This window comes from Eptatretus burgeri, chromosome 5, assembly GCF_056783735.1.
Source record: "Eptatretus burgeri isolate ZD-2024b chromosome 5, Ebu_testis_v1, whole genome shotgun sequence".
Lineage (NCBI taxonomy): Eukaryota > Metazoa > Chordata > Myxini > Myxiniformes > Myxinidae > Eptatretus > Eptatretus burgeri.
In genome coordinates this window covers 38904981-38925803 of record NC_140965.1, presented here as the reverse complement: position 1 = coordinate 38925803, position 20823 = coordinate 38904981, and the positions used below count along the sequence as shown (strand labels likewise).

The following is a 20823-nucleotide window of genomic DNA, read 5'->3' as shown; positions in this document are numbered from 1 at the left end:
GAGGGAGGGGTGGGAAGAGAGGGAGGGTTGGGAAGCGAGGACGGGGAAGTGAGGAGCAGGAAATGAGGAGGGGAAGGTGTGCTGGATTTGTTGGGTCGAGGGTCTTAATGGAAATGGGGGGTTTGACTTGCATTTTGGAGGGGAACTGAGGGGGGGGGGGATGGTCCCATCTGCCAGCATTAGTACAGGATTGAACAAAATGGGGTATGCTAAAACAACACGTTCAAACAACACGTACAATTTTAAGAGATTATAACATGGTCTATTACAACATGTGCTTCCCTTGAGGTATGCGATTCGAGCTGCATCTGCCTCCCTGTTTACTTGCTCTGTAAATGGATCTCTCCGAGGGGGTCACACACCGCCCGGAGTCCCAAATAACGCACAAACCAGACGAACGAACACCCCTCCAGCAGCAGGACCTGCCACAAAACCCAACCCCGCAGTGGAAACCACAAAACCTGGATCAGGCCAAACGACCCTCGCCACCATGGGAGAGATCTGCCAATCAGGCACCGTTCTTGGATCAGGAGATGAGACACAGCCAAAAACCATCTCAATGGTTTGTCCACCCCCGCAAGTCTTGGACCTATGGGAAGCCTTGAAGGATCGCTAAGATGGGGAAATGAGGAAGGAATAAGAAGAGGACTGTACAGACAGTTCAAGGCAGTTGAGTTCAGTTGGGAAGTTCAGAAAGTCGTGAGTAGGTGTTGGGAATTCAGAGCCTTTTGTGTTTCGTTCAACCTACTTGACCCTTCGTTTTCTCTTTTCTCACCATTCCTCCATGGACATCGACATTTTTTCTTCTTCTCTTTTTGACTTTCTTTCTTGATGACCTTCCCACCTTTCTGACTTCTTTTAATTTCTTCTTTCAAGATTGTTTGTGGCTTTTATACACAACATATGCTGCCCCCTGCGTGTTGCTCATGCACCCAGGTTACCAGAAAGCTGCCAAAGTCACGGCCTCCTCTCGCACCATGGCACGAGATACCATCCATCCATTCCATCCATTAGGACCATACTCTGTGCAGAGCGTTGGTGCCGCCGAAGCAGTCTCCTTGGCTATTGGGAACAATCCTGGACGGGTCGCCACTCCGACACAGTATACCAGCATGCTGGCACTCATTTTGCCGACCTCGGAAGGATGACAGGCAGAGTCAACCCCACCTGGTGTTAATTCAATAGCTGAGCGGGATTTGAACTCAGGACCCTAGGATCCCAAGCCCACTACCCTAACCATTAAGCCAACACCAGGCATACGAGATACCACAGCCACACAAATCATTGAGTTCGGCCAAAGTACAAACGACCCCATATTATTGGGTACCTTCGGAGCGGAGGAGATTGACCAGGAGGCGGTGTGCGGAAGGCGAGCACAAACTACTGATTCGCTGGTTAATTCCAGACTCAACCGGGGTTGCAAAAGGTGTATCAGTGTGCGTATCAAACCCCAAACTGTGTATAACACTCCTATTTTTCTTTTATGTGTCTGGATCCATTATAGTGTGAAGGCGATAAGTCATCGAAATAAGGCATCCAAAGGCGGCAATGATCACGTAGGTGACAAAGGGAATGTATGAGTGATGTAAATTATTAAATACAAGTACGTGCCCGTACGTGCATGGCCGTACATGCAAAAAATAATAATAATAAAAGAAAAACTTTCAAACCTCATGCCAGAAACAACAACCACACAGGCCGTTCCTTCGCTCTCGCGTGCCCGTACGTCCGTGGCCGTACATACGTGGCCGTACGTGGAACCCCCCCCCCCCCAAAAAACTTTCAAACAACCACACAGGCTTTCCTTCTCTCTCGTAAACGATGACTGGATTGGGGCATTGTATTTATCTATAAATGCGCATACAAAATCGAGAAATTATTAGAATACAGTAAGTCATCACTCTCCGGAAGTGGTGCGTGCCCGTACGGGATGTTCACATGCATTCCACGAATTATCGTTTGCATTGAAGTAACAACTGCTGTGATACTTCCACACACATAGTTAATTAAAATCCAAATTAAAATCAAGTTTACCTCCCTCGACAACCACACAGGACGTTCCTTCACTCTCGTGTGGCCGTACGTGCATGGCCGTACGAAAAAAGAAAAACTTTCAACGACGTAAAAGTAAACGACGACCGGATTGGGGCATTGTGTTTATCTATAAATGCGCATAAGAAATCGAGAAATTAATAGAATACAGTAAGTCATCACTTTCAGGAAGTCCATACGTTGTAACTCGTAATGGGAAACGTGGCTGAGGATCTCTTCCCCATCGGCAATGCCAACGCAGCAACGTGTCTTGTCATTGGTTGGCAAATAAATGGCCATAACTTGGGAAGCACTTGTCCGATTAATATCAAACCTTGAAAATTACCCCCGTGTGGGGGTGACGGTCATCTCTATAATACCACAAGTTCTCAATGTTCAGTTATGACCGAAGACTACTGTGCAGTTCTACTGCGCAGCTCGAACTGCGCAGTTTGGTTTAAGATGACTCGGCATTTTGGCGCACGCGCACAAAATTATATTTTGAAAATAAATGCGGATGTTTACATTTCGGGTTTTGAAACTTTTGCACCTTCGGCGGAAAATGTATAAATATACAAGGTCAGCTGCTATGCAATGACACCATTCACTAACTTTTACCATGCCCAGTAGAGAATATATAGCCTTCTGAAGGTAGGGCAGTTTTTGCAAACTTTGAAATCACGTGACGCGAAAACGAAAGCGAAATTCGAAAATCCGTCCCGACCAAATTTAGATATTGTCCCATACATTCATATGCCACAATCAAATTCAAGATCGCTTGAGAAATGTAGGACGAGATAGATTTTGAAAATCGTCATATTCGCATTTTTTGCCAACTTTGAAGTCACGTGACACGAAAACGAAAGCGAATATCGAAAATCCGGCCCAACCAAATTTAGATATTGTCCCATAGATTCATATGCTACAATCAAATTCAAGATCGCTTGAGAAAGGGTGGAGGAGATAGAATTTGAAAATCGTCATTTTCGCAACTTCAATGGCCTCGTGACCTTGACCTTGATTTTCAGTGACCTTGAAAGTCATACCATCGTGTATGTCTCATCGACCTCTATCAGGATCACGAATGACCTGATCTCCCGCTTCAACTTCATTGTGAACGGACGGACGGACGGATCGAAGGACATCGACACCCATATTATGAGGTCATGCTCGAAGAGATGACCTAAAAAGGCACATACTCAGCTCCCCAGCAATATACCTGGCAAGTTTCAATTAGATTGGACCAGTAGTTGTCGAGAAACAGTGGTCACAGACACACAGACACACAGACACAGACACAGACACAGACACAGACACACACGCACACACATTGCTGGAATTAGAGATAGATACATTTCTTTGCCTTTCATTGAATTCTCCCACCAATTTCACATTTGAAATTCCCCAACCACCATTTCCCGCTCAATTACTTGCTGGGTAATAAAGTACATGGAAGCTTTTATGTCTTGACTTATCCTGCTCGGGTTTTCTCTGAGATCGTGCTTCTGAGACTAGTACATCAAGTAACTAATCGGCCTGTTAGTTAACAACAATGTGATGTGTGGCGTTGGTTCGCTCGGCCAATCAGTAGCTGCTACACAGTGGCAGGCGCGGTTCCCCATCTGCTTCGTTCATCTCGCAGGTACAATCAAGCGACCATGGGAGCGAAGATCCCACCAGACCAGAGGTGAGCGTTGTAGACAGCATCCGTGGTCTTTTTTTTATAGACTTGGTGGGTTCTGAGTTATCTGACCCACGACCATCACGTCACCGTGCTGAAGCGTGGGATTTGGAGCTCTCCACCAGACGACCGGAACAATATCTAAACGGTCGTCGTTACTATTCACGTTAAGCCGGCGATCCACGATCAGTTTATACTGTATTGCCAATTTTAATGGAAAACACCACCACCACCACCAAGATATTAACAAATGGACAGCCCTTGTGAAATGTATCAGCACCACATTCAGCAAAATGGGAAATTGACTCATTTAAATAACTTCACGATGAGCACCGGTTTGCAACAAACATGTTTCGGCGGCTGTTGTTGTAATCATCATTTCTGGAAGTGCAGCTGTGCCACCGATGCAGTGCCCCTGTTCGCAGTAAGCCGGTACTCATTTTGCTGACCTCAGAAGGATGGCAGGCTGAATCAACCTCACCTGGTCTTATGTAATGGCACAACGGGGGCTCAAACTCAAGACCCAAAGGTATTAAGCCATTCACCTGAACCGTGAAACCAACACCAGGTTTAGTTGTTGTATTAATTGGAATATTGAGAAGACCTCGATGTGGAAAGACCTCGATGTATGATGGAAAAGTGGTCGTGCTGCAGTCGCGGTCCACACTCAAGCTGTGTTTGAGAAAGTCCAGTCCTTTAAGATCGACTACGACTACTACCTACTACTACTACTACTAATACTACTATTTTCACATTCTTGTGAGCTCGACCAGGGCAAGATTTTGCCTCAAGTCTTTCACGAACCGGCTGACCAGATATGACGTGTGGATGAAGGTGATTTTGTAAATAATTTATAAGTTGTTGAGGGTGCCGGCGATAGCTCGCCTGCTCTTGGCGAAGGACACCGTGGATTTTTAACATCCATCCGAGGGACGGACCCACACGTTGATGAATCACCGTACCTGGGCGATACCTGTCAGGATTCGAACCCCAGGCGAGACAGCTTCGAGGTGAGTGTGTTCGTACGTGGAAACCTTCCTGCCAGCCGACCGTTCGATCTGACAATTGAATAATTGTTCACACTTTGAGTTGTAAGTTCGTGACAGTGACACCTGGTCATTTGTTAATTAGCAATTCGAGTCGTTAAGGAAACAATTAATGTTCAGAAAAAAACCCCAAATGACCCCACTCGAGATTTAAACAATGAAAGAGTCGGAGTATAAGTACATGCCGCATTCATTGATCAAAGAAAGATGATCTCAACTAACAAATGATGCTAGTTAGTTAATGATATTGCTTAGTTATTGAGCGCCGTCGCGCGAGCTCTCAAAAATATCAGCGAGCGCCAAAAACGAAGCGGCTTGATCGCAATGGGCGGGGCGTCAAGGTTGTGACGCGGCGTTTCTCAGCCAATCGCATGCGTCAGGGGCGTGACGGGGGACAACTTGAAGCCAATCGCACGCGTCGACTCAAAGATCCCGTACTCTTGGCTTTGCCGAACGAGCGCAGATGGACGGGCGGTCTTGTCGCTGCACAACACACCGGTCGGACCGGTTTTGTCGAGTGAATGGGATTGGCTTGCGGAGGGCGGAGAGGCAGGAGGGGCCGGAGCCGGCCGAGCGGAGTCGCCAAACCGGTTCGACGGGAAAGTCTGGTAGTCAAAGAGCGCTCAATTACGGGGAGCCGCTGCTGCGCAGCCTTGAGATTGCGCGTGAGGGCATGGAGAGGTCCGCATAGCTCGGGCGACATCCCCGGCCGACGCTTGCGTGCACCTGGCGGCGGACGCGCGTCCCCTCCGCAGGTACGGACCCATGATTCTCCAGACGCACGGGCGGGAGTCGAGAGGACGAGCACGCTCTTGAAAACGGCGGGAAAATCCCTGTTTGCATCCCGGGGTTAGAGTACAGTGAGTGGCGATGAACATTTGTTTCCATTTGGTCCCGAAAAGTCGGGAATGAAAGGACGTTAACCGGGATAAACGTGGGTTCGCCTCCCGTGAGTGCGTCCGTCCGGACGCCGTGAGTGTGTTTTCCTTTGTGAACATGATCAAATTGCGTGCGTGCGTGCGTGCGTCCGTCCGTCCGTCCGTCCGTCCGTCCAGGCGCTGTGTGCGTTTTCTTTTGTTCCAGCGAAAGTCGTCCGTGTGGTATTTCGAGTTTGTTTTAATGCTTCGCACGTGTTTTACCATAAAGGTGAAGAATGTCACACGGTGTTCCGTGTCCACCGTGAACATGAACAAATTGCGTGCGTGCGTCCGTCCGTCCGTCCGTCCGTCCAGGCGCTGTGTGCGTTTTCTTTTGTTCCAGCGAAAGTCGTCCGTGTGGTATTTCGAGTTTGTTTTAATGCTTCGCACGTGTTTTACCATAAAGGTGAAGAATGTCACACGGTGTTCCGTGTCCACCGTGAACATGATCAAATTGCGTGCGTGCGTGCGTCCGTCCGTCCGTCCGTCTGTCCAGGCGCTGTGTGCGTTTTCTTTTGTTCCAGCGAAAGTCGTCCGTGTAGTATTTCGAGTTTGTTTTAATGCTTCGCACGTGTTTTACCATAAAGGTGAAGAATGTCACACGGTGTTCCGTGTCCACCGTGAACATGAACAAATTGCGTGCGTGCGTCCGTCCGTCCGTCCGTCCAGGTGCTGTGCGTTTTCTTTTGTTCCAGCGAAAGTCGTCCGTGTGGTATTTCGAGTTTGTTTTAATGCTTCGCACGTGTTTTACCATAAAGGTGAAGAATGTCACACGGTGTTCCGTGTCCACCGTGAACATGATCAAATTGCGTGCGTGCGTGCGTCCGTCCGTCCGTCCAGGCGCTGTGCGTTTTCTTTTGTTACAGCGAAAGTCGTCCGTGTGGTATTTCGAGTTTGTTTTAATGCTTCGCACGTGTTTTACCATAAAGGTGAAGAATGTCATACGGTGTTCCGTGTCCACCGTGAACATGAACAAATTGCGTGCGTGCGTGTGTCCGTCCGTCCAGGCGCTGTGTGTCGGAGAGCCGCATCGCCGTTGGTAATCGGCAGGACGGGATGCCGCAGTCTTCGGAGCGCGATTCGCACAACGTTCGTGTCGCTTGATCAAATATTGTAATTAATCATCGGGGAGTTTGAAAGCAGCGATGTTTCGCGACGAGTGGGCGTGGCTTCTACTCAAAGAATGTCTGAACTCAATGTTATTGAAGGGGGGAAAAAAACACACTCACACTCATCCCTGGGTGGACCTTCCACGGAGGAGTACCCACGTTGTCGGTGTTTGTTGTGTGCAACTTTTTGTTCAGATAGCCAGTGAAAGCCCTGCGTGTGTGTGTGTGTGCGTGTGTGTGTGTGTGTGTGTGTGTGTGTGTGTGTGTGTGTGTGTGTGTGTGTGTGTGTGTGTGTGTGTGTGTGTGTTAATCCTGCACGGCAGTGAGCGAAGCACACAAAATATGGCTCCTGTGTTTGCAGTCCCGGGTCAACCACCGACACCGCTCAACCAACCGAGACGCTGTCCCGCTCCTCGGGAGCAATCTCGGCAGGCCGTTGCGCCAGGACCCTTCGCGATGTCCGACAATCGACCCACGCTCCCTCACACCGCCCTGTCACGCTCGAGCAGCGCTCCCATCGCCGTGGAACCTCGAGCCATCCGGATGAACGGGACGGCGGCGAGCGTCCCCCTGGGGGCCGGCGGTGGATCGGCGAGCCCATCGTACGGCGGCACGGCCCCAGAGAGCTTCGGCGAACTCGTCAAGCGGCTCCTGGAAGTCCACGACCGTGAGGTGCAAGGTTGGTACCCGCACACCATTGACCCGATTGCTGGGAATGCGGTGACCCGTACACTCTTTCACAAGGCACGTTTCACCGACATCCTCGTATCGAGTGCACCCTTTTGGTCCGTCGATATGAGGATGTTGAAGCCATTGGGCGTTTAAGTTGACCGACAAATTCCTGGCAGGTACAACAATGATCTCCGCGAGCTTGCCTATAAATTTAAGGATGTGCTTTATCATTCAAAGGAAATACTTTAACAAGTTGATCGAATTGCTTTTGGTTGTGCGGGTGGTGCATCGGGACATGTTTGTAGTCGTGCGCGAATAGCGGGAGGTCGTTTGAAGCAGCGCCGCTGGCAGTCTTGATGCGCTCGGGTGTTGTGGTTCAAACAAGTGAGGCTCGCAGGTCCGAACAGGCGCAAAACGATAAAATAGAAAAGGAAACCGAAAGGTGCAAAAAAAAAAAATCCCCCAAATGACAAAGCGATGTAGTCACGTTGTAGTGAAAACCCTGTAGGGTTTTTCCTTTTGTTGTTTTGGGGGGCGGGGGCAGGAGGGGTGGGTGGTGGTGATCTGGTTTGGAGGTTGGATGGAGGAGGGAAGAAATAAAGGAAGGTGGGAGGTCGACTTCTCACTGGATACTCTACAGGCATGACTGCCCTCCTGCAGGGATAGTCCGTACACCTGCCTGTGCGTCCCTGTGTTCACTAATCGCCTCTTACCATTTGTGGGCAATAATAATAATTTTACCTACTACGACTTTTACCTAATAATTAAATTAAAGCTGTCTATTGTTACATGTAGTTGGTAAAATAATGGATCCGTTGTATCCCTGTGGATAGTTGGCTCCGTATTTGATCCGAATGACCTTATTTCATGATGATTCAGCTGTGATGCAAGTATTACAATATTACTTTTATAATTACGACGTACATTTCATTTCAAAATCTCTGAAGCTGCGTGGAACTACTGCTAGATCAATTGTGAGTCGAGCCTTATGATAAGTAAATTCCTGCATGGATATCGGCGGTGTGCACTTGATCATAATTAGGTCTTTTGCTCCGACCGATGAAGGGCTCGTGCCTGAAACGTCTGGTGTTTGCCTCCCACGTTTAGCATACCTCGGTCGTCGACATCCTGTCCATTTCATCCATTGGTCTACCTGTCCGCTGACGCAGATCAGCAGATCGATACTCGCATTCACGAACAAAACTAGTTATTCATTGTATTGTGGAACCATGATGTTGCGTTACAAGAATGTCTTTCTTTCTTTTTTTTTTCCTTCCCAAATGCAGGATTAAGCCAGCAATTGAACAAGATGAAACAAGAACGCTGCATGTAAGGATGGGCTTGCTGGTGGGGGATCTTTTTTGGGGGGAGGGGAGGGGGTGGAGGGGGGGAGAGGGGGTTATGGGGAAAGCAAAAGCCTCAAATTAGGAGGGCAATTTGTCCCCTGGTTATTTACTCTGCACTGTGAGTCAGCAGCCTTGTGTATGGTAATGAGACAACGGCTTTAGCTTTTGCAGGGAGATCACCAACATCCAATCTCCTCTTTCAAACTGCATTCCAGCAGATGTGGTTCCCTCTTTGTGTTTTGCCTGCTTCGGATCACTTAGCCCGCATCACTTGGCCCACTAGCTCTGGGGCATGCGGATAAACTGGCGGTTCTGGGCCCAGACCTGCAGCCGCTGGGTGTAGACCCACAGCCAATTTGCTGGAGATGTATATGTTAAGCAGTTTAACAACTCGACACAAAAACTCGCCTTCCTGCACGTCGAACATACACCCTGTTGTTGAATCTTTTAATTTTATTTCATTTTATTTTTTCAGAAGTGCCATGAGAATGGAGGAAGTTTTCATCGCTAACCAACAGATGAAGGAGCAGCAAAAACTTCTCAACGAGAATGTGAAGGTTCTTGAAGACAGGTGAGGACTTGCAACACTGCTGACATTGTTTAATTGTTTTTTTTTTCCCCCCAAATATGAAAGGTAATTTGTTGCCAGTTGTAATTATTGTAGTTGGTACATGAAATGAAGCCTGATGTTTGCTTAACGGTTAAGGTGACTGGCTTAAGATGTTCGGGTCCTGAGTTTGATCCCGTTAATCCGCTAAATAACACCAGGTAGGTTGACTCAACCTGTCATCCTTCCGAGGTCGGTAAAAAGAGTAGCACCTTATTGGGAAGAACGAGCTATTCTAGTATACTGCATGGAGTGGCGATCCATCGAGGATTATGCCCCAGATGTTTCTGAAGATGTGAAAGGAGTGCTTGTTCTTCCTCTTCTTCTGATGCGATATGCTTGAATCTATATCCTCTTCAGTTAGAGTTTTAATCCAAACGTGATATCCGAGGGATATTGCAGACATTTTTTCTGATTGTTGAATGATTTAACAAATTTCCTCAAATTAATTCACATGTACTTGGGGTGTCCCAATCTTTACCGCCGAAAGGCTGCGTGCAGGCGTTTGTGACCGTTGCATCGTGACGGAGGAGCATATGCAGAGAAAACAAGCCGAGTTTGAAAGTATTCGACAGCAGAATCTCAAACTCATCACCGAGTTAAGTGAGTATAAACACGGCACATCGGAATTGCTATTTGTATTTGTTATTTTTTTAAATAAGCCACACAAGAGCGACAGTATGAAAGGCAAAGAAATAAATAGATACAACTATCATATAACGGCAAACATTGTTCTTAGTGGCAGAGAAGAGAAGATTAGGAGGAGAAAGAAAGTACACACGTTGATTAACTAAACAGTTAAAGGTATGCAGCTGATAGGACATGGCGAAGAGTAGGGGGGAAGAGCATTCCATTTGGGGGAAGAGGAGGGGAGGGCAAGGGATTGGAATGAAAGAGAATATTCTGAAAAGATGCTGTGTCAGAGAGGGCACGTACGTACGTGGTGCAAAAGCAGAAAACTTGACTGAGCAATGAGAGTGTTAATAATGGTAAAATAAAGATAGGGAGGCAACCTTTCATTCTTTCATTCCTCTTTTTCGCACCTTTGGAACAAACTCCCACACTCTATTCATTCCCATTCTTCCCTCCAGGCCTTCAAAACAGCTGTTCACCACCACCTCTTATCATCCCCCATCCAAATCCTCGATCTTTTCTACCCCCGATAATCCACCCAAGCCCACCTTCAAATTCCCTGCTTTCCTTCCTGAAAGTCCCTGTAATGTCCATCTTGTATTCCCCATGTTCCCCGTCCCATCCCTCTCCCTTCCACAGATCTCCTAATGTCTCTGTTCCCCACTGTTTTGTCCTTCCCACTCCCTCCCCTCTTGTCTCATGCCCCCCTTGCTGTGCGTTGTGTGCTAGCTCTCACACGAGCCTCGACAAGGTATACAAAAAATAAAAAAACTTCCAACAACGGGACGAGGTGTTTTGAGGAGATGATGTGTCAAATCGGGCATAAAGTTATAGTTTGGATTTTGCTGAGGAATGTCACGGAAGTAGAGCCGGAACCCACGCAAACAGGAGAAAAGTACTGAAGCTGTAGTCTCATCTAAGCGGCATATCATATGGACCGCTGGTAAACTTTCAAGTACTTTCCATGAAAAAAAAAAAAAACCAAAAGAAGAAACTTAACTGTCTGGAGGCATCCTTTGCCATCACTAACAGATGATCTTCCCAAATGAGTGAGTTCAAGATGACTGTGAGAGCATCCATTGTTGAGGTTGGCTCCAGGAGTGTATAAATGAAATCGAAATAAATAAATAAACAAAAATACACCATGGAGCAAAATTGTCCAATTTGCTTGAGACAAGCATTTCGGTCTTGGTTGCGTCCAATTGTACCAAGTGATTTTAGGCCCCAAGCATTAATCTATTCAAGTTTTGCATTCAGAGAGGAGATAGCATCGTTTCTGGCAATTTGAATGTCGAGTTCAGCATCATGCATGCAGACAGATCAAGACAAAATGATCTGTGAAAGGAACAGTCAGCTCTGCATAAGGGTGAATATGATTTGTGATGGAGGAAAGAGGCTTGTTAAGGAAGAGAAGAAAGTATTGGAGCCAAAACCGAGCTTTATGGAATGCTGACATTGGTGAGAAATTTGGGGGATGACGAGATTAATCATAGAATGGTTTGAAAGATGAGATCCAGGAAATAAAAGAGGTTGGCCATTCAAAGGGTGACCTGTGTTGATCTTTCTTGAATGCTTTGGAGAAACTCTGTCCAATGATGTAGAATTCATCAAGAAGTTCAAGAGAATTGGATCCCAAACGATTACATGTCGCGATCACAAAAATGTCAAACAAAGCTCGAAATCATAAGTGAATATGATTTGTGATATCGAGACGTTGAATTATTTTGTTGTTCAACGATTGTGACACATGGAATCCTCAACTTCTTCCCTCCGAATCAGCTTCTATGTTTAATTGGTTCACGAAAAAAGTGAAAAAATATTTTCACGAAAAAAATAAGTGACCACTATATTCGTTATTGCTGTCTGTCTGTCTGTCCCAAGCATAGCTCTGTGGGTTTTGATCCGATCCTGATAAAATTTTGGTGGGAGGTTTATATCATGATCTAGTTGTGTTTTCCTGAAAATGGGCGTGGTGCGCCCATTATGGGCAGAACCACGCCCCAAAAATATGTGTTTTTAGGGGGTAGCCGATTTCAATTTGCATCTTCTCCGAGGGGGTTTGTCGAATCTGGCAGGGGTTTCAGTAATTGGTTAGCCCAATGGCACCTGCATAGCCCCACGGAGCTCGATATATTTTTTTTCATTTTCGTGTCAAGGTCACAAGGTCACAAACTTAGACAATTGCAAATTTTCACATAAAAATCATACGACCGCCCAAACTTTGAGAGCTCGGATGACAATATTTTTTATGCATAATCGTGAGGTCATTCCCCACTTAAAGTCTTGAAACCATTTTTCTCTATCTCGAACACCTTGCCCGTGGCGCCCCCTTCAAGTTTGTTTTTACGCTGATTTCATCAAAGTATGGATAATCCGAGGAGTGCAAAATGCCATATAGCCTATATGACGTTATATTGTTCCTGGAATGTTCCAGAAGAAGTTTTGCACCAAAGGTCATAATCTTTGGCCTTTAAAGTTCACAAAGGTCAAATTTTCAAAGTTGTGGGAATCGAACCGGGTTTTCGACCTTCTTCGATGAAGTAACTCCAGTAAGCTATAGCACGTATCCTGTTTCCTTATTTTAATGTCCACAACATTGTTTTGTGACCTTTAAAGGTCATGCAAAGGTCAAATTTTGAAAGTTGTTGAACGAAACCGGGTTTTCGACATTTTGCAGCGAATAACCTGTCACTCGTACCACAGGATGTTGATCATTTTTATAACTTGGTCAAACATTATCACATTGTCTCATCCTTGACTTCTGAAACAATATACATCGCCAAATACCGCTCGTGAACCATCGTCGTCTTCAGACTTGTGAAGAACTGCGATTGTGAAGGCGAGTTTCGATTCCATGTACACTTCGCTTTCCCGATATAGTCTTTAAATACCTCAATTGATCTTGACAAAACACAGTATTCATCCTATTTTTTTTAGCCTGGTGTTTGCTTAGTGGTTAGGGTCCTGAGTTCAAGCCCAGTTGGCCGCTGAATTAATACACCAGGAGGTTGACTCAGCCTGTCATCCTTCTGAGGTCGGCAAAATGAGTACCAGTGTACTGGTAAGGGGGACACTGCATCAGCGGCATAGCCGCATCCCAACCAATGATGCAACCAGCAGCCACAGGCTGCATTGGATAGAGAGATGCTATTTTAAATTTTTTTTTACTGAAACCTATTTTTACCTCCGCCACCGAAGGTGAAGGTGGTTATATTTTCACCCCTTTTCTTTTTCTGTTTGTCTGTGTGCAGGATATCTTAAAAACTTGTGGACTGATCCGGATGACATTTTGTGGACAGGTTGGGTGTGCGACAAGGACTAACTGGTTAGATTTTGGTGAAGATCCGGATCTGAATCCGACTACTAAAATTTTCAAAGTGATTCTTCACGATTGAGAGAGAGGGCCAAAAACGATACATAGCATGATATCTCAAAAAGTTGTTGACGGATTCAGATGAACTTTGGTGGACACGTTGGGTGTGTGACAAGGATGAACTGGTTCGATTTTGGTGAAGATCAAGTTCCAACGACTAGAATTTTAAAAGTGATTCTTCACCATTGAGAGATCGGCCCAAAAACGATATGTAGCATGATATCTCAAAAAGTTGTGGACGGATTTGGATGAAACTTGGTGGACAGGTTGTGAGTGCGACAAGGAAGAATGGATTCAATTTTGATGAAGATCCAAATCTGGATCGAACTACTCAAATTTCTTAAGTGATTCTTCCCCATTGAGAGATGGGGCTCAAAAACGATATATAGCACGATATCTGAATGTATTGGGCCAGATATGTCCTCATGAATTAGGCATTACCGGGTGGAGGTTTGCGATCGATCGAGTGCCCTTCTAGTTTTAATGTATTTCACTACAGCTGTAAGCTCTTGAATATATGATGTACCCGTTTGGATGATATGCACAAAATGGCCAAATATCCCTTTTAAAAATTTATTTATATGAGAAGCACCTGTTCCCTACAGAAGCCACCAGGGGGAGCCATGTTATCTTTATGATTATTATCCCGTCCCCTCCCAGAGGGGAGGGAGAGGACGGGATATTGTAATCGTCTGGTTTGTTACTTGGCGAAATCTTTGATTTGGTCAAGTATGTTGGTCTGTTCCGTTTGTTGGTTTGTTTGTTTGTCCGGTCATCGACAGCCCAAACGGCTGGACCAGTCGTTCTTAAATTTTTACACCTGATAGGCAATCCACCTGAGACGGTCCACGTCCAAACCCCGTCTTAATTGGACTAAACGTCACGACGTGACGTCGCACAACATGAAAACACATTTTTGGACATAACTCAGTGACCGGAAGTCGCTACGACTTCGGGTTGATGCCAAATTAAACTTCATTCAAATATCTAAATGATTACTAAATGCATCTTATTACAAATTACGCATAGTTTTCGCAAGCGTATGACGTCAAAGTTTTGCCTATTGACGTCATTTTAAAAAAAATATTTACGCTCGTGTGCAGCCGAAACTAAAACTACTGAAGCAATCGCTCTCAAATTTTAACACGTGATAGCCAATCTTGCTGAAATAGTCTGGGATCAAATCACGTCATAATTGCACTTAACGTCACGACGTTACGTCAAAAAAAGGTGAAAACAAGCTTTTGGACATAAGTCAGTAAATGGAAGTCGTAGCAACTTCCTGTTGACACCAAAACAAACTTCAATGGAATATCTAAATGTTTTAAAATGCATGTTAGTACAAATTATGCACAGTTTTTGCAAGCGTATGACGTCAAAGTTTTTTTTAGCTATTGGCGTGATTTAAAAAAAAAATTCTATTCGTTCTACAGATCACAATTCTTAACTGATTTGGATGAAATTTTAACAGCTGATAGAAATCCACAGTGCAAAAAGATATGTGACTTTTGGTGATGTTCAAGATCAGGATCTGGATTCTGCATCACTTTATATTATCGCCCATTATAAACCAATGGGTAATTTTGTGAATTACACATGGCTATTTCTCAAACAGTTTTGCACTTATTATATTGAAACTTATACTGTCTATTTATGCATGTAATATTAACATGTGTACAAAGTTTGATCGAAATTGACTCAAGGTCAAGGTCAGGGTCACCCAAAACATGAAAAGCACACATATAAAATACATATTTTTGTTTTACAACATATTTCAAACCTGATAATGGGATCGTAAAGCTGGTTGAAAAGCAATGTTCCGAGGTATTTTCAAATATTTTCTACGATCAGAATGAAAGCAACAAGCACCGATGATAAGTTGTTGAATGTCACATGGTGGCTTTAAATGAGTTGTGAAAATTTTCAATCTGCTGCCGTTACCATGACAACGCGAGCCTGATAATTGTCATTTTATTAATGTACAAACAAATGAACACCACACATTCCATGACATTACAGCTTGGACCACCACACAGAAAGGTCAACTAATTCGCCAAGTGTCGTGCTAAGCACGATGTTTCATTTGTCTGTTTGTTTGTCTGTCTGTCTGTTAGCATCTTTGCGGCAAAACGGCTTTAGCAAACACTATCAAATTTAATCCACAGGTGGACAATGAACCTTGGACAACCCCATTAACTTTTGGGTCCAATTGGATCAAAGGTCAAGGTCACGAAAAGATCAAAATCGTTTTTCGCTCATAACTTCGTCAAAAATGATCTGATTTACTTCAAACTAAGCTTTTCGTGAACCTTATTCTATTTGTCACTTATAATCCTACCCATTCCTACAGTGAAAAATGCATATTTGTGAAGATCGGTAGGGTCCGAAGTTTTGGGGGTCATGGTCATCGGTCAAAATTACAAATTTTCCACTAAAACATGGTTACGAAAATAGAACTTTACGGGAAAACGGCCGGCTCAAACACTGTCAAATTGTATCCACAGGTGGGTAATGAACCTCGGACGACCTCATTAGCTTTTGGGTCCAATTAGGTCAAAGGTCAAGGTCAGGTCACGAAAAGGTCAATCTTTTTCGCTCATAACTTTGTCAAAAATGGTTTAATTGATTTAAAACTAAGACTAAAATATTCCTTATTCTATTCCTGATAATCAACATTCAGGTTAAGGATGTATCAAATTTAAATTTGATCCCCAAAATAACTTTATGCCTTAAATGGGCGGGATTTGTTGTGCCTGGCACCACTTGTTAATACTTGTGCTGGGCCGATATCGGAACTGGTAATCGGCACAGGCAGATAATCGGCCATTTTTCAGTCATCTGCATCAGCGTGGAGTGCCGATTACTGATTACAGTTGTACAGTATACAACCTGAAAAACATTGAGTACCTTTTAACCTTGTTTTGGGGGAATTTCAAAAAAACAAATGAAAAAAAAACAAACGTTGCATTATGGACGTTTCAGGGAGATGTGCATAAACATGAATCTTTATAACAGCTGCCAATCATCATGTGGTGGGTAGAGAAAATTTTGCTTGGTAATTTGGAAATTGGAAAATGTGTTAATACAGCAAATGGCTCGGTAATCGGGAATTATTGAATTTACTTTACTTCAAAACTCACAAAGAGAAATGACACACCTTTCGAAAGCACACCAAATTCATATAAATTAACCAATTGCTTTCGAAACAGTCGCTAGTTTAAAGGAAACCACGATCGCTCTTTGGCTCCTGAGGTTAAAAGTTAAAACCACTGTTCGTCCTTCCTCACCAGTATGACTCGACGTTATACGTTCCAGGTGTACCGGGTGCATCAAAGAGTCAGTGTTCACATTTCAAAGGAGGACCGACAGTATTCTGGGATGCTTGAGTATTCTGGATTGTTCAGTGCTGCTTGTGCTACATATTATAACAAAATACAGGAAACTCATCTTTCTCAAAACTAATCTGAGCTTTGTTGCCTTTGAATATTAAAACTCCTAAACGTGGCATTTTCCTTATTTTGAACGATGCGAGCATGGGTAACAAGGTAATGGTAATGGTCTACCGCCGAGTTTGTTAAATCACCGGGTGAGTATATCCCCCACTCATGTACTGACACCACAATATATAACACTGAGTCAATGGCCGATCGATTTACTTACTGCATGAACAATTATTCAAAATAAAATCCCTTTGTAACCCCCGGCCGCCGGGGACTCCCGGCCTGCACTGTATATTGTATAAAACTTGCTTTTCACACGAGCGGCCAAGTATGAAACACTTCATTTTATATCCGTCAATAACTTATTGAAAGTGCACATCTTTCCATGTAATTGCTGCTTCATCAGGATGAAAATTACCACACGCACTAGCTCATCATTCATTTATAAACGACAGGATGCTGTGCCGTTCGATACACCAACCGACGAGAGAAGGGATTTAAAATGTATTGATTCACAGCCACCCAATAACATCATCTGTTAATTGTAGGCATGACCCCGATCCGGCACGGTATCCACTTCATGTGCGCACAATGACGTCATTAATAGCCACTTTATTATCTGCATCCTCACTATCAGTGGTGATGCACCGTAGTCATAGCCAGTTGAAAGTATGGAAAAAAAAATCGTGTCTATGATAAGTGGATGCCAAAAGAGATATATATATATATATATATATATATATATATATATATATATATATATATATATATATATATATATATATATATATATATATATATATATCTGCATCGGTGTAATTATAATAAACATTTAAAAATAAAAAAATTGGTTATAGTTAAATTTTCTAATCGGCCCAGCACTAATTAATACCGTAGCAGAGTACCCACCTTATGGGCAATCTTGTTCCAAGTGCACTACACTTTCTTCTGACGTATCTCTTCATTTTGGTGGTGCATAGGCACCGGCTGCCTCAATTGCTCCTGAAAATAAAAAATGACCACAGTTGCATATATGAAGCGAAAACATGCATCCTGATTATGTGAATATACAATACATTGTGGTTATATCGGTTGGATAATTCCAATTGCACCCACCCACCCACCCTTACCCCCAAAGTAAGAAAATGCTAATATGGGGAAGAAAAATTTTTTTTTTCCAAACTTGATGGAATCAAAACTTTCACATTCACAACTTCAAGGTGTCCTCATTAATCCCTGAAAGTTTCAGCTTCCTCGGTCAAATCCTCTCGAAGAAGCAGATGATCCATACAGGTATTGAACAAAAAAAAAAAAAAAATTGAAACACCTGGGTAAATGAGGGACACCAAGTATAGTGAAAGCAACAGCTTCCACACAGGTGTGGCCCATGTGTTTTAATTAAGCAAATAACATCCCAGTATGCTTCGGGTCATGTATAAAAATGCTGCACAGACCTGGTTGTCGATAATCATGGCTGCAAGAGGAGACCCCAGTGACTTCAAAATGGAGGTGATTGTTGGGGTGCATTTGGAAGGAGCTTCAGTGACAGACGGCTCAACTTGCTGATGTTTCGTGAGCAATGATGTCGGAGGTGATGCCGGCATGGACCTCCGAGAGAGACGTTATCAGCAAAGAGCAACAGTGGGTGGAAATACGTTCTCAAGGATTGTGATAACCGTGCATTAATTTGAAGTGAAAGGCAAAGCAGACAAGCAACTGCAGATAAATTGACTGCAAATTTCAGCCTGGGTGTGAGCAGCAAGTTTCAGCAAAAATGGTCTGCCGAAAACTCCCACAGAGCGGGATACCATATCCCGGTATCCTGCTCTGTAGAGTGGGATCCCGAGTTTCAGTACACCCCAACCTTCCCTTCCCTCAATACTATCTTCTTTCAATCCCTTTCCTTTTCACAATTCTCACACCGCCTCTTTACTTGCACATGTTGCGATCAAGATTATGTAAAACATAAAATAATAAATTGTGTGCACCACAATGTGAAAGCTCAAACCACATTCGGTAATTTCACTTTTTTTTTGTCCTTTCTATTGTCATTTTCAGTCAATGAAAGAAACGCAATGACTGAGGAACATCGCTTGTTGAAGGAAAGGCTCAGCTTTGCTCCTCGGCTTTCGGGGTAAGGCTCGAGTGAGGCTCAAACATGAGGGGAGTAACAGCACGTGACTAATATGTTCACCCCGAGTGAAGTTCCTGTGTTTATAAAAATTCCTGGAATGCACAATCAAAATGCTAGAACTTGGAGACACTGTTCCATAACACTTGCTATCTTTAAAAATTGTGCGACACCATTTTGCAAAAACATACCCACTGACGTAGGTTTTTCCACCACCGAGAGTCAATCTTTCCCACTTAACATTCAGAACACCTGTTTATGAAGGCAACCTGGTTGTTGCCAAATACTTGTGAAAAAGAACAAAACTTAGATCTTTTGGATGAGTCTGCAGCAAAGTGAAACAAACAAAGAAATTTTTTTTTAATGTGGACTTGTTTTCATGAATATTGCTACTCACCTGTTCTCTCTTACCAAAAATGCAGGACAAAGGAAGATGTGGAGAGTAATGGAGATGACGGCAGCATGGCCGGCAGACTGTCTTCTCCCGGTTCGGATGTAGAGACTACAGGACACAAAGCTTCACGCGCAGTGCTTTACCACAGCACGCCAAAGGGATGGGAATGCAAAGGTCAGGGTGTAGGAATCTGAGACTTCAAGACTAGTTTTTAAAACTTCAACATGGGTTTAAGATGTTGCAGTTGTCTGGGATTATCTTGGTCATGTATCAGAGGCCAAGCTTCCACAACCTAATGGGGATTAGGCCTTTTCCTTCACAATTACTTGAAAAATTGTAGTGGAGTTGTTGAGGTTTTAATTACTACTACTACTACTACTACTACTACTAGTTATTATTATTACTATTATTATTAACTAACAGAGTACCCACCCCCCCAGGTGGGTGGAGTTCACAAATTACTTGCTTTAAAAAGTATAGTCTTTATATAAGACGATATATTTACTGATGATTGTACCCTCTACCACGACATCCCTCATCCTCCAGAAAAGCAGGCAGCAGTCTTTTCTCTCTTTCGGCCTTGAAAAAAAAAAAAAAAAAACACGAGCTGGTCAAATACTTGGAATGTGTCTTTGAATCATGACAAATCTCACACTCACTATCTCTCTCCAAAAGGACAATCTGGCAAACTCCCCCATCTACTTAGTCAACAATCAGTTGAAGTTCAGTCATTCAAAGTCCTGGATCTCACTATCAGCCATGATCTTTCTTGGGCAAACCACATTTGAAGGTTGGCTTCCAAAGGCAGCCGCCGACTGGGCATCCATCCTCCATCGTACAAAGTCTTTACTCGGTACACCTGAACTCCTATCCATCCACAAGGCTTTCATCCGCAGTTTAATGGAGTACTGCTCTCTCTCCTCTGGGCTAGCTCCCCTCCCTTGCATCTTACTCTGCTTGAGGCCATGGAAACGAAGGCCTTTAAGACTATTGGAATCTCTCGAAATAAAGCTGAGTCTATAGGTCTATCACTTCACCATCGCAGCCAGGTCGGTGGTCCATCTGTCTTCTGCTGCCTCCTGTCTGGTCTTGCATCCTCTGCCCTTTCCATGCTTTATCCCCCCCCCCTCTCCCACCCTAGGTTTCTGCAGGGTTCACGCAGTCTACCATCAATCCCCTTCTGGTGAAACTACCTAATTCCAGGATAATTGCTCACCTCTACTCATTCGTTCCTCTTTTTGTTTTTTTTCTCCTGCCTGTAGAACCAACTTCCACATTCTCTTCAATCTCATTCTTCCCTCCAGGTCTTCTTGACAGATGTTCACCACCGTCTCAGATCGCCCCCCCAATCCAAAACCATGATCTGTTCTACCCTTGTTAACCCCACCCACCCCAATCCCTCCTCCTTCCAAATTTCCAGTTTTCCATATTGAGAGTTTCCTT

The 20823-nt window shown here is 44.2% G+C and overlaps 1 protein-coding gene across 3 annotated transcripts in view; it reads left to right on the top strand.

Moving 5' to 3' along the window:
* The first annotated feature begins 5262 nt into the window (after nucleotides 1-5262).
* Nucleotides 5263-20823, top strand: part of LOC147026272 (uncharacterized) — a 69016-nt gene continuing 53455 nt past the window's right edge. The window contains exons 1-7 of one of the 3 annotated variants that reach the window (XM_085881527.1): nucleotides 5263-5607; nucleotides 7146-7463; nucleotides 8743-8785; nucleotides 9278-9373; nucleotides 9900-10012; nucleotides 18914-18989; nucleotides 19409-19554. In XM_085881527.1, the coding sequence (XP_085737653.1) occupies nucleotides 5280-5607; nucleotides 7146-7463; nucleotides 8743-8785; nucleotides 9278-9373; nucleotides 9900-10012; nucleotides 18914-18989; nucleotides 19409-19554 (1120 nt within the window). In that variant the 5' untranslated portion in view covers nucleotides 5263-5279. Of the gene's footprint in view, nucleotides 5619-7145; nucleotides 7464-8742; nucleotides 8786-9277; nucleotides 9374-9899; nucleotides 10013-18913; nucleotides 18990-19408; nucleotides 19555-20823 lie in introns of all 3 variants that reach the window. The other 2 variants (XM_085881528.1, XM_085881529.1) reach the window with 2 other exon arrangements.